This window comes from Trachurus japonicus, chromosome 22 (assembly GCF_045865225.1).
Source record: "Trachurus japonicus isolate A0001 chromosome 22, Traja_1.0".
NCBI lineage: Eukaryota > Metazoa > Chordata > Actinopteri > Carangiformes > Carangidae > Trachurus > Trachurus japonicus.
Window position 1 is genome coordinate 17,215,967 of NC_140928.1, and position 14,013 is coordinate 17,229,979.

At 44.1% G+C, this 14,013-nt stretch overlaps 1 protein-coding gene across 2 annotated transcripts in view; it reads right to left on the minus strand.

Annotated features, from left to right (window-relative positions):
- Positions 1-2,230: 2,230 nt before the first annotated feature.
- kif26ab (kinesin family member 26Ab) overlaps positions 2,231-14,013 on the minus strand; it is a 67,162-nt gene continuing 55,379 nt past the window's right edge. For both annotated transcript variants that reach the window (XM_085768096.1, XM_085768097.1), the window contains 9 exons: positions 13,313-13,575; positions 12,245-12,428; positions 11,338-11,497; positions 10,818-10,980; positions 6,737-9,992; positions 5,907-6,100; positions 4,935-4,958; positions 4,439-4,589; positions 2,231-4,335 (listed from right to left, as the gene is read on the minus strand). In XM_085768096.1, coding sequence (XP_085624222.1) covers positions 4,154-4,335; positions 4,439-4,589; positions 4,935-4,958; positions 5,907-6,100; positions 6,737-9,992; positions 10,818-10,980; positions 11,338-11,497; positions 12,245-12,428; positions 13,313-13,575 — 4,577 coding nt within the window. In that variant the 3' untranslated portion in view covers positions 2,231-4,153. The remainder of the gene's footprint in view (positions 4,336-4,438; positions 4,590-4,934; positions 4,959-5,906; positions 6,101-6,736; positions 9,993-10,817; positions 10,981-11,337; positions 11,498-12,244; positions 12,429-13,312; positions 13,576-14,013) is intronic.

Genomic DNA, 14,013 nt, shown 5'->3' on the forward strand with positions numbered 1-14,013 from the left:
TTACCAAAACACATCTCTTAGCCTACTTACCTTGTGATGTTAGCCGTGCAGGTAAATGTTGTCTTCTTCTTCTTCTTTTTGTTTTTCGGGTGCATTACCGCCCCCTCCTGCTCTGGAGTGATGACCAGACAATAGGCCCTCACCACAACACACACATTTACTTGTATAGCTACACCATTCCATGATTACATTACAATACAAACCATGTACAAAGCAAAAAATAAACTTCTTCCTCAAGATATCCAGAATCTGTTTAAAATGAAGGATTCCAGTTATAACCTGAGAAGACCACTATTATTTGAGAAACCAAAGACTCGAACTACTGCAAAAAATCACTGTCTTTCTGTTAGAGGGGTTAACATCTGGAATAATTGTCCTGAAAATATTAAATTATGCTGTACTCTAGTCAGCTTTAAAAAAACTTTATAAGAACAACATAATTTCTCGTTACAGTATGGAAAATTAATTTCAGTGATTTTGTACTATTTTGGGTTAGGGGAGAGTGGGGTAATTTGTGCCATGGGGCAAGTAGTTCCACCCCTGTTATCTAGAAAACTATAGAAGAAGTTGGTCATGTGACCACATATTTTTGAAGGGGCATCCATTTCACTCATCCTATCAAGAAGGGAGACACATGGCTTGAGAGGAAAGCACATTTATGTTCAAAAAACAAGTTTTTGCCCTCCAAAGTAAAATTTCTATGATCAAGGTTTTTTGATTGCCATGTTTGAACAATTATAGAGAACTTTGAAAACAGTTCACACATGTTTTAGTGCTTTATTAAGCTACACCATGAGTCTATACAGTTAGCATGATGCCAGCTCAAAACAGCTGGGGAATCCTTTTTTCTCAAAATGCTGGGCTTGGGGTAATTTGTGCCAAAGGGCCTGGGTTAAATTGTGCCAGTGGAAGTGCTGTCTGTGTATAGGAGAAACATGGCAGTGGGCACGGATTTGCTTGAAACTTAACATGTGTGATGAGGGACCGCCCCTGAACACACCTGCCCAGTCTGGTTGTGCTCGTAGCCTGGTGGATGAACAAAACATTGCGTTTCTTTGCGCCACAGCCCCCAGCGTGGCTCAGGCCTCCGCGACTGCATGGGAACAAGCGAGGGCCCGATCATCGCCGCTTCTGGCTTTAATTTTGTATTGAATGTCTTACTTTTATATAGCATTATCATTTGTGAGATTAAAATAATCTGTTTTACCTCAGTTATCAATGGCACAATTTACCCCAGTGTATTCTCTGTAATGGCACAACTTACCCCGCACCGGGGGCAAGTTGTGCCACAAAACCACTTTTTTTTCTAAAGCTATATTTCTGAAACAGTTTATTCAAGATTAAAAGTGATTGTTCCCAGGGATGCACAACAACCTAAACTATATGTACATATATTAGTTGGGGGCATTATTATAATCCCCTTGCTTTAAAGGCAATTTAAGTAAAAAGTGGCACTACTTACCCCGCTCTCCCCTATGCGCTGTGTACAATTCTTTATTTTGTTGTGATCAGAAATTTAAGTGTACTAATTAATTTCAAATGTCTGTGATCTGATCCTATTGTATTAATGCGTATATATATATTTTTTAATTTATTTTTTATTTTTTAAGGTAAAAGGGGTAGGGGTATATAAGCTTTGGCTTCAACCTACACCCTTTCGGTTATATAAGCTTGATATACCGAAATAAATAAATTCATTCATTCATTCCTAACCTACCTAACCTCTATGAAAAAGCCCCGCGTCCCTTAAGAACTTCACTCCCTCAAACTATCAAAGGTTGTTTGCCATATCCATCTCTTAAGTTCCTGCTGTCCATTTCCAGTACAATAGCTGTGAGTGTAACTTGAGCTCTCTATTTGGCCATAGTGTGACACCATGTAGTTTGCATTTTATTAATTTATTTTGATAATCTGCATCTATATAATGTACATATATAATATACATCTAAACTGTATTTTGTGAGATTATTTTCTCTATTTGTACCCACCTGATAAACTGGGCATATTGGTGATTGTGAGTGGAGCTGTATAGAGCAATCAAGAGAAAAAAATGAAAGAAAAAGAAAAAAAAAACGTACAGAAACAGCTACATTCGACTCTCATGTGATCCAACTTTTGTAAACTATAATAACTTCACTATAAAGTCAACCCCTTCGTCTTTGCTATGGTGTGGAAACAAACTTAACTATGTATGAATGTGAGAATCAGGGGGAAAAAACGGAGTCATCAGTAAGAAGAACCATTTTATTCACAGGTACTTAAGTAAAACACAAGCTGCCGTATCATACATTTATACATAGGGTTTGAAAGTCCTATACAAAAACAAAGATATTCGAAAATATGGGTTTTGATATGAAATATGACCTTACATATAATAATTTCTTGGAAAAGGTCTTGGTTTGGTAATAGTTTTTTTTTTTTTTTTTTTTTTTAATTTATGAACCTAACCCCCACATCAGTGAAAACCGAAGTTATTGTAAAAAATTAGAATGGTAAAAATGGAGTAGAAATCATTCTTAAAAGTGATTAAAAAATCTCATGCAGCATCTTCAGAGAGGGCCTGAGAGAGTACATCTTTGTAAAAGAAAGAAAACAAAGTCATATTTGTCATAGATATAGAAATCAAACACACCAAAATACAACAAAGCCAGTTTGTTTTTTGTAACAATAATTTTCACTGATCATCTTTGTTCTCTCTGTATCAGCCATTTGATTCATCACAAGCACATTCTGGCAGCTACAAAGAGCTGATATCATGATTGATTTTGCTAAACAATATCACAATCTTTTGCTCTTATTCACTGCATCATTTCACAGGGATCTAACAATTCTTGAGTCTTTATTTGAGACACTGGATCAACTTTGTTGATTTTCCGATTTAAGAAAAAAGAAAAAGAGTAGGGGACATAAAAGGCCAAACTGTGTTGTTGCCCTTACAGTAGGTCAGTGTTGAGGTTCTTACAGTAGTTGCAGTAAATGTATTGGAATGCATAGAGCCAAGGCTTGGCAGCGCCTAAAAAAGTACTGGATAAGAGGCCAGTAGACTTGTGCTATCTCATCTGAACTCCTTTGTCTTACAGTGCTTAGATAGCTCCCAGTCCAAGCCCATTTACAGAGAAATTAGGCTCACTGGTGAGCACTGCTATCAGTGTGACCATTCATCATGCTGTTCTCATAGTCTAGTGTGGGGAAGGTTACGTCTCTCAGGGTTGCATGACCACATACTGAGGCACCAGAGAGAATGGCTGAATCAAGAATAATCGCACACTATGCATCACAGTGGCCCTTTGATTGATATGTTTTGGCTTAATCTCTCATTGTCAGTGAGATAAACATGGGCACGCACAGCTTGAATGAGCCTTTCGTCCCCCAACGTAACTGCTGCTCTACCTAAGTGCATCCACTGAGACCCATTTTGATCAAGGCAACTGGAGGGAGAAAACGTTCACTCAGCCCTGCGAGCTCCCATAGGCCAGCTGGCAGCCAATGAGTGACAACAGCAAACACAGTCCTTGATGAGATAACACAGTCCAGTTTGAAAATCTAGAAAACTACAGAACCAGAGAGTTAACATAAGGCGCAAGAGGCTGAATGAACATGGATAAAATGCTGACTGAGGTTTGAAACAAGAGAAAAGGCAAAGTCTGGGAGCGCAATAACATTAGCTTATTGCTTTTTCTTTTTTCGTCTTTATTTTTTCCCTTAAAAGGATATTTGTACACACCACATAATCATATAAATACACTATACAATGCAATATAAAATATTTTTCATAAAAGCAATATGTTCAGGGTTTGCTTGGGTATGCTTAAGATACCTGCACCATATGAAAAATAATGACTCAAAACAAAACAATAAAAAAGGCACTTCCAGGTGTTGTTGACTCTTGAGTAGGTGATGTCCACTGTCTTGCCTTTTGGGCAACAACATTTGTGCTCACGTTTCATTTCTCTGTCAATAAAACCTTGTCCTGGACAACGAGGCACTGTAGTTAGGTGGGTAAGATCTCCTCTGTTTTCATGCAGATTCACTTCCTTCTCGTCTCTGTCTCTGGTTGTTCTTCATTCCAGTGATAACTATAAACCGGCTGCTACATTTCCTCATCCTTCTTCTTTTCACTTCCTCATTTCTCCACCTCAACTTTCTTTTGTCCTCAGACTTCAACTTCACGCAGTCCCTCCTGGGTGCCAGATGTCGGCATGCTGATGTCAAAGCAGGTAACCATCATGACACGGGACTTGCATAGGTTGACACAGAACTCCAGCTCCTCTGTGGCCTGTGCCAAGGCCTCTAGGTACTCCGGAGACTCTTTATCCAAATTCTGGTCCACCTCAACTGTTGAAAAGGAAAATTAACGTTTGGTTAAATGGTTTGTCTCCAAAGATCTTGGATCTTACACTCACAGCTTTACATTTACAACATTTCTGTAGTTACTTACACTCTCCCATCCACTTGCTGGGGTCCATCATCAACCGGGTCTTGGTATCTTCCAGCTCCTCCATCAACACCTCATGCTTTGCTCTCAGTTCTCTCACTTGCTGTTGCCTTCTCTCCAGCAGTTTCAGCTTACTGTTAAAATACAGCAGGCCCTGAGAGAACAAGGGAGAATATAAAAGTCAAAAAGGTTCTTGCACATTAATGCATCAATTATATCTAATGTTTTATTAGCCTGGTCCCAAAGAGTGCACTCTTACATTACATTCAAAATAATATGAAAGAAGCCAGAAAAAAACGTATATAAATAAGTAATTAAAAAAAAAAAAGTCTAAAAGGGTTAGGTTTAACTGCAAATATGTAAATCTTCCTGAATCTTCCAGGTTTTTAATGAAATTAAATACATTTTCTCCATTGTTATTGCAGTCATGCAGCTATTGTTGATATAGTTTGTGCCACTCACATAATTAAAGCTCATTCACTATGAAGAATTAGCTTACCTTGTCAACATCCTGGAATGGTTGCTGAAGACAAGATGAAAAAAACACAGATAAAACAAGTTAGTATGCTGAACAAGACAGATTATTATCTGAACATCATATAATCTCAGTCAGCACACACTATGTAAATACACTATAAACACAGGATATTGATGCACATGCACAAAATTCCAGTGGTACTTTTGAAATAGTGAGGGAAAGTCATGGAAAAGCAATTCATTTCTTGTCATTCAGACAGCAATAGTTGGGAGAGAGAAATTACAAAGCTTTTTTTTCCTTTAATAATTGAAAGTAAATCAAAAGACTATCTAACTGATTTAGTATCTTCTCTTCACAAATCCCTGTCTGTCTGCGCTGAACTTGTGGGAGCAGTTAATGATCCACAGGAGAGGAGCCGGCTATAAAAAGCGATCAGGCAGCCAGTGATGAGTGCGAGCGCTGAGCTGATTTGGGATGGTGTTGGGCACCGCTGCATACATCACACACTCTTTGACCAGTCTTTTCATTACGTCTTCTTTCCCGTTCTTTCTCAGACCCTACATCGCCACCTCTATCGTCAGCAGTAAGATGAGTCATCACTCATATCTAAACCAATTAGCCCTCGCCAGTAATTGCCTCCTGAACTCTTGACATTCCTGAGGAGAGCTGCCAAAATACCAGGCTCTGGGAATCTGGGCACAGACATTTAAACTCCGGGATTTGCCACTGAGCTTATTGAAGGTCAGACGTCTGAGACATATTATTCCTGTCTTGTTCTTTAAAAAGAAACTGGGAAGAAGTGAGCCAAGACATTCCCACAACATAAGTCAATGTGGCACATCTTGAGAATGTATGGCATCACTGTCACACATGCCAAATATTATTAGCAAGTAGGATTGACAAGACCTCGACCCAGACGTTGTATTATCAAAAACAAGTCCAGCAAAACAAACCACCATGTCCAACAAAGTCAGTGAGCGACCCTCCACTCACCTCTGTGGTCTCCTCCTGACGCCGCCTCTGGAGCCGTTCCACATCATCGATCTCGTACACCTTGATCTCAAAGGGCTCCTTCAGCGGTCCAGACATAGGAGGCAAGTCCACCCACTGACCTGCCGCACTCGCCTTCTTCCCCAGGGAAGAGGTGTCTGGCAGCGGGGCCGGGATCAGACGTCTTCTCTGGAAGCCTACAAAGCCGGAGAGGTACCGGTTACAGTGATGACATACAATAGAAGTATTTGCTAGACTCTGTGAGTAAATATGTATGAGTCTCACTCTGAGATGTAAAGTGATGCAAGGCTTTACGCAGGCCAGCCGAGATGTGGTGATCGCATATTTATAAGGGTGTCCTGAGTTACTATTCTGTAAATCCACAGCCATGGCCTTACCCTTGTGAATTCAAATGGTTAAATATACAAGACTGCAAAAACCTGAAGCAGGTCACTACCGCTCATTCTCAATCTATCTTAGTTGATCGGCACACAGTGTGAAGCCGTGTTGCTTCGAACATTCATTATTATTTTTCCATACGTGTATGTATAATGCATGCTGCTGATTCAGGAGGACAGAAAATCAAATGAAACACCAATTTGTGAAGGTAATAAGAATGGATTCATTGGGAACCCCTGCATGGATAATTTCCTGGGAGAGATCATTCATTTCCGAAGTTATTTCAATCGTGTACTTTCACGAGAAAGGACTGTCTGACTGTGCTATCACATTACTATGACTATTACCAGTGTGATATATTCATCATATTTGAGAATATTACCTATACCTGCACTGCTATATGTAAAACCGTCAAACCAAAAAGACTTTCTCACCATTTGTCCTCTTCTTGGGATACTTGGAGCTCCTCGTTCTGCCTGTAGTCGACATGCCGCTCTCGCTCATGGAGTCGTGGGCAGAGGAAGCGCTGCCTGTGGCTTCGCTGTCACGGATCATGCTCTCGTATCCGCTGCTGCCACCGCTGTGGTAAAACAGAGCTGTGCGGCCCATAGCTGGAGGAAGCTCCCCGCTCAACACGCTGCTGTTGTCGCTGCCGTGGCCGCTGCTGTAGCGTTGCGGCCGCCTGGGTGCTGTGATTTTGCTGTACGGAGAGGGCAGCATGGCGATGGGAGATTTGTCATCGCTCACATTCACCCCGCTGTCATTCCCGCTGTCTGAATCTCCTGAACCTCTCATGTGTTTGCCTGAAATGTTGCCCGTTGCCAGTTCGCTCACGCGGCTGTTTGCGGCCCTCATGGCCTGCTTTGTGCCCATTATCGTTCCTCGCCCAGGTTTGCTGCTAACAGCGGCGGCGGTCCGAGGAGCTGACGTCCGTCCTGATGGAGGGAGGTTGGCGTTGGTATTTCTGGTCACAGGGGAAGCCAAAGATTTGGTGGAGGAGCTCAGGCCTTTTGAATTGTTTGCTGACAGTGAGCGTGCTTTGCTCCCGTTGACTGTTCCTAATGTTCTGGGATTCACCGACGCCTTTACCTGACCAGGTTTGCTAGTATTTCCTCCACTTGGGGATGACGGGCAGGTAGCTATAGGAGAGCTGGATGAATTAGGAACGCCCAATCTGGGAATTGACCTGCTGGATTTGCTACCACTGCTCCCTAAACTTGCTCCACTATTCTCTCGACTGAGTGCAGTTCTGGAGCCCGATAAGGACAGGCTCTCACACCTTTCCAGTGACATTTGACTGCCGTAATGCTGCCCAGCCTCTCCTCTTTGACCTCTGGCCTTTAGACTAGAGGTCAGTTTGGACGTGAGACTGGAGGTTTTGAAACTGGTCGAGTCTGCTCGGTGACGTACCTCAAGCTCATCCTCTGATACAGCTGCCCTTGCTCCCGAAGCCCTTCCTGTCTCCCCATACGGTGACTTTAAGGCACTTTGGGGTAGCAGGGTCTTAGTCTTATGATCAAGACTGGATTTTCTCACTGGAGGAGGAGGAGGCGAGATGCAACCAGGTCTAGGCAGATTACTAGCTTTCTGTGAGTTAGCCTTGCTGTTTTTCCCCAGAGAGGAGAACTTAAGGCTTGTGGTAGATGCAATTATATCTTGGGCTCCTTTGTATTCTGTGGAGGAATGAATGACGGGCACTGTTCCCAGGGTGGTGGCACCTCGTCTCAGCTGAGGCATTTTGCTGGGTGGATTCTTACTGGCTGACTTCTCGCAGCCGTCGACCACCCTCTGGGATGAGGTAGACCCCTGCACCTTGGGTGGGCGAGGTACACTGTTGCTGTTGTTGGGGGTTTTGCTGGAAGGTATGCCACTGGGAGGATTTCTGAGAAATCTGCTGGTGCTGCTGGAGTCAGAAAACTGAGGTTCTGAGTGGTTGCCACTGCGCTGCCAAGGATCCTCCTGCTTTCCCTCTTGCCTTGGTGGCTCTCTGCTGCTGCTGCTGCTACTGCTACTACTGTGAGAGATGGATGAGGTAGGTTTAATCTTCCTGGGAAGACTGGAGTGAACGATGGAGGGGCCCTGTGGGAGTTGGGAGGAACTAAGTGAGTGAGCTTTAGTTATTTTAGAGGCGAATCTGAGGGAGCCTTTGGCTGATTCTGGAGATGGCGGGCACTTTGTCAAGGATAGTTTACTTGAGGCAGCACTATCACTGTCTAGTTCGGAAAAACTAAATCCACTGTCGTTGAGGGAGTTCTTGGCATCTCTAGGAGAAGATACACAGTGGAACATGTCCAGTGAGTCAAAGTAAAAGGTGGCCTCTGGTCCCATGTGTTTAGCCTGAGGAAGAAAGACGTCTGTAGAATGAGCTCCTTCACTCTCCAATGTGCAGACACTGACCTCGCTAAGCCAAGAGCTGATAGACGAACCCCTGCTGTCCATGCACGCTCCCTCCTGGAGGGGCGTGACCACTGCAATGTTCACCTCAGATCCTCCCACAGCCGACGTGTAGGCGTCAAATTCATCATTGATGCTGCTGATGATGCTCACGGGTCGGGAGCCCGAGGCCAGCGCCTGAAGGGAGCAGTCACTGTTGAAGCTGATGATGCTGGATGGCCGACCCTTATCTACAAGGCTGCCTATCGACAGCTCCTCCACCACAGTGAACACCAGCTCATCCTCCCCATTCAGCTCCACGGGCTGCTGCAAGGTGACAGTGGCTCTGAGGATGTCCCGATCCAGACACCTCTCCCTCAGGTTGGAGCGCCCCTGACACACCTCCACTGGGCCTCTGAGCAGAGGCGACGTGCAGAGATCCCTCCTCTTCACAGCCTGGTGGCTCATTCCCACTGGTGGCATCCTGGTGCTGGATCTTTCTTCGTTATCTGTATTTTCTCTCTGTTGTGAGGGAGGTGGGGCCGGCTTTGGCAAGGCTTTCTTGTTGAAGTAGACCTTCTCCCTCACCACAGGCTCAGAGTTTGATATTGCAGCCGTAGCTTGTTTGTTTGTATTCACCCAGCTTTCAGAAACCAGGGCCTTCTCCCCATCAGCACTAGTCCTGCATACAATTTGGACATTCTCTGGTGGTGCATTTTCTGCAGCTATGCCTTGGCTGGCAGTGTCCAGTTTGGATTTACTGTTTGGGCTGCAGGACGGTTGTGTGGGGACAGATTTAGGAGACTGTTTGGGTGAAGTGCCCTCTTGGTTGTAAGAAACGTTTGCTACAGTCTTTGGTGAAACAGAGCCTTGGCTCTCCTTAGATTTGTCAGTCTTGGGGCTCGCCTGGCTTCGCTTGCCTTCTCCAACAAAGGCAGTGGGTTCTTCACTACCGTCTATACACTCCAGCCTCTCCTGCAGCTCTGCAAATGTGTTGCATTTAAAGAACTGATCTCTGTCCAGAGGGCCATCTCTTGTAGACTTCTTCCTGTTCAGGGAGGGGATGATTGGGACAAAGGCAGGTGGGCCTTCGTTGTCACTAAGTTCCCTGTCTGAGATTGCAGTTCCCCCGGGGCCAACGTAAATGACGGTGTCACAGGACTGTTCACTGCTAGAGGAGTAGTCTGGGTCACTGAGCAGAGAGGGCAGCTCTGGGTCCAGGGCCACTGTCCGGGGGTGGAAGGGCCTGAGGTGTGGTGGCCGGCGGATCCTCCCTTCCTCACAGGAGCTCTCCCCTCCAGATGAGCTGGATGCGTACTGCAAGATAGAATTAAAGAAGACATTAGTCTCACGATCTCATTAAGTGATGACAGTAATGTGATTATATCTTCTTAAAATATTAATGTAACAATCCCGTCATTTTACAAAGCTATTTTAACGCTTATAATTTATAGTCCATTCATTTATTAGCACTATCATTGTGAAATAAATTGTAGGACCATGAAATTACCAGTCGATATTTATCTAAAGGTTAAAAGTGCACATCAATAATCACACAGAAATTAATGTCAATAATATGAATGGCTATATGTGGGCTGCATTGTAATCATGCCTGGGTCCAATACCAAATAAATACATGCTGCCATTCCACCTAATTATCTGGAGCATATATTTCCCTAATCCGAGGGTATGCATTACGCACTTCCTTAGGCAGTAGTATTGATTACATGATAATGTGTTGGGAGCTGAGGAAATACTAGCTCGGAGTTACCGCACTAATAATCCTTCATTTGCAGAGGCAGACACACATTAATTTGGTACAGCTCCAAAATTACAGGAGGAAGAAAAATTTAGGGACTGAAGTTGCAGCACGAAACATGATGAATATAATCTAAATTGCACAAGCAGATTAGGAATGTAATTGCTATAATAGCAACACCTTAAAATGATGTTAAACAACAATTACACTGCATTTATCATTTAAAAACAATAAACAACACAGAATAGAGCACAGTTAATGCAGGAATCCTTATTCCTGTATTAGTATTTTAACTCAAATGCCTGGAGATCATTTGTTTACCAGCTAATTACTGCATATGTTTATCCAAATTTATCAGTATTAATTGGTACACCAGCATATACCTTAGACTTCTTCTTCCTCATGCGGTGGATGCGGGAGGCCAGCTGGATAGTGGTGAGTGAGTCAGCGTAGTTGGCGGGGGAATCAGAGATGTGGGCGATCATGGTGGTTCTGCAGTTGATGTTGCCAAGGGACTCCCTCAACAACATAGTCAGTTTGCTGTCCCTACAGGATGCATTTACATTGCTGTTAGCAAACAGCACAGTAATATTTCATAATGACAATGAAGGTAGCTGACTGGATTCCAGGAGGAGCCATTTTGAATTCTCTCGGCTCAGAAATACTCTCCAGTGACAAGTCATTAATCTCTTCATACCTGAACAACCACAACATAATCTTGTGCAACACCAGTGAAAGCTTTTATATGAGTTTAACTAAACAACAATAAAAAAAAAATGTCACACAGCAAACCTGAAAGGGCTGACACCACACATGCAGCTACTTGCCTGAAACAATTACTTCTAGTTCACAGGAGCTAAAACACAGTAAAAGAGACTGTAAAACTAATGGTGGTTTTCTTACCTGTAAGGTACATGTTTCGCTCCATTTGCCAAAGCCATGATGACATTTCCCAGTGCGTTTAGCGATAGACACATGCCTCCCCCTCCATCTCTGCTTTTACTCAGCACCTTTTCACAGCTTCCCAGGTCGATGAGGTGCAGCCTGCTCCGTCCGCCTGACACTGTGCCAACGACATGAAGAAGAGCCAGGTGAGCAAAGAGCAGACACTCCCTCTCCCAAGTCAGCTCTTCGCACACACACTGCCATGATGGCAGGAGTGGCACAGCTCAGACCAGACTAGACCGGTGGCTGTCAACGCAGTTTGATTTATTCATAATTAAGATTCCCACGCTGAAATGATTCAAATTGAAACCAGACTGGCAAACTCCCTCCAGATGCGTAACTCATAGCAACAAAGACGGCTCCACTGGTTATACACATTAAAACGAAAGAATCCGCTGACAATCAGAAACACATATGCGGTGCCCTCCTAATGATTTAAAATGCAGCTGGAGCGATTTGGCTGTCACCGCCGAAAAATCACAGGGTTACATATTGTTATGTGGGTGATTGATGTAATTGCTCCAGCAGCGGCAAAACATTAAACTCTTGTCAGTGAGGCTTCAAAAATTCATTCACTCTTGACCAAAGCATAAAACTTGCACATAAAATAATTTCTGTCTTGTGGAGGCCAGAACCAATTCATCCACAAACATTGCAAATAGCCAAGTTGATGCTTCATTCAAACTTATGGTGCAATTTTCTGCCATCTATCTAATTCTAACAAAACCATCTTGTGGTTATTCAGTGTGAAAGACAGGTCGTCTTTGCATAGATATAATTATAAAGAGAGGTGCAAAAATGTGTGGTGGCAACTTGTCGGTTCACCACGATAGAGTTGGAGATGTAGTAATGGATCAGTACTAACTTCCTCCCTTGCCGCTCTTCTCCATGCGGTATTGGTAAATATGCAGTGTGAACAGCATGTGTGAGTTGCGCCGGTCTTCCTCATCTGCATTAGGTTTGCTGGTGCTGCGTGCGGCGATGGCTGCGTCCAGGAAGAAGGCGGCTTTCTCAGCTGTCGGCGCCCGAAGCTCACTCTGATTCTGAAGCTGCAGGAGGGGGAAAAAGAGAGAGAGAGAGAGCAGGGTTAGGGTGAACGAAGGAGACCACATAGGTCTTTAAAGAACGAGGGCAGATGTGAAAAGGATACCGGGGAGGAGAGGAAAGAGAAAGAGAGGGGAGCCAGTTAATTGGACCCCAGCACATTTCTTGCACATTAGATTTGGTCTCGGGGGCAATTAAAACAGCAGATATGCACTCATAGGGAGGGGGATTAGGAGAGGTAATGGTGGAGCAGGAGGCAGGGGCACTTCCCTTGCCATGGATGTGATGATGGTGCTGGTGGGATACAGAAAGAGAGGAGGGGATAGGAGGCGGTAGAAGAGAGAGAGAAGGCGGGGGGCATCATGAAGGGAGCCCACGCATGGCTTCTGAGAGGAAGAGCATGAAGGAGCCTCACAGAACTGCACTGCCTTTGAAGTCAGAGTCCATACAGATCCCCCCAAAAAACAACATCTGACAGCAACACCTGTGAGTGCCTTCAAACCTACGGTCCTCCACCATCCCCCAATAATACTTCTATTGTGCTGTAGAGGGCCTGCACTAACACACGCGTAATAGATGCTGATGGATGCTGACAGGAGAGTCAATACAAAGGTAAGAAGAAAGCCATCAATACCACAGATGGGTTGGGTGGAAATATAAAGCAAGGATTTCAGAGGCAGATAGGATAGAGTGAGACTAGAAAGTCCTGGGAGATAAAAACACACACACACACACATGCACTCACAAGAAAAAGTCAAACACATTCGGTAGAGGAAGAGGTAGATCATATACAGACAAAGATCAATACCGAGACAGACTAATACTTTATAACCTGCAGGGAGAATAAAGGGATCAGTGAACAAAGAAAAAGAGCTGGAATGCGTCTAACCTGAGTGCCACAGATGGGATCCTCTCTCAGGTGGATACCCGGGGACTGGCCTTCCTGCAGGCTGCCTGTTGACACCTCAGACAGCAAGTCTTTCAGCTCCTCGTCTTTCCCAAAGATTTCCACCGCAGACACTCGGACAGAGAAGCGCGTGCCCGTCTTCTCCTTGCGCTCATTGATGAGCTTGAAGAGCCAGGAAATGGCACAGGGCACAATGCCTAGGCTCTGAGTGGAGCTGTCTTTGCCAATCATGGTGTATGTCTTGCCTGAGGATATGTGAAAGAGAGAGAGAAAGAGAGGGGGATGGAAAATGGAAATATTGCCTTGTGTCTGGAAGCCACTGGGCTCACTATACAGTATGTTCAAAACTAAAATTATTTCTTTAATCAAGCTGCCGGGACTGGGCAGAAAGGTGACAAAGAACTAGACACCGAGAGTGGATATTTTCTGAGGGTTATTGTGTTAAACAAGTGCTGATGAAAAAAATTAATAAAGGCTGAAGTGAGGCTTCGGAGGTAATATCCAATACATGTCAAATAAAAATCAAACACTAATCCAAGGACCTATTCCAGAAGCAGCGATTCTGAGGTGAATTATAACAGCGGCATGAGGAGAGCAGGCCCTTCAGCCTAAGAGCACTGGCCAGGCCAATTACTAAGATTTTAATTACAGACTGAGCCCTAAAGCATGGATGCAGCACTTTA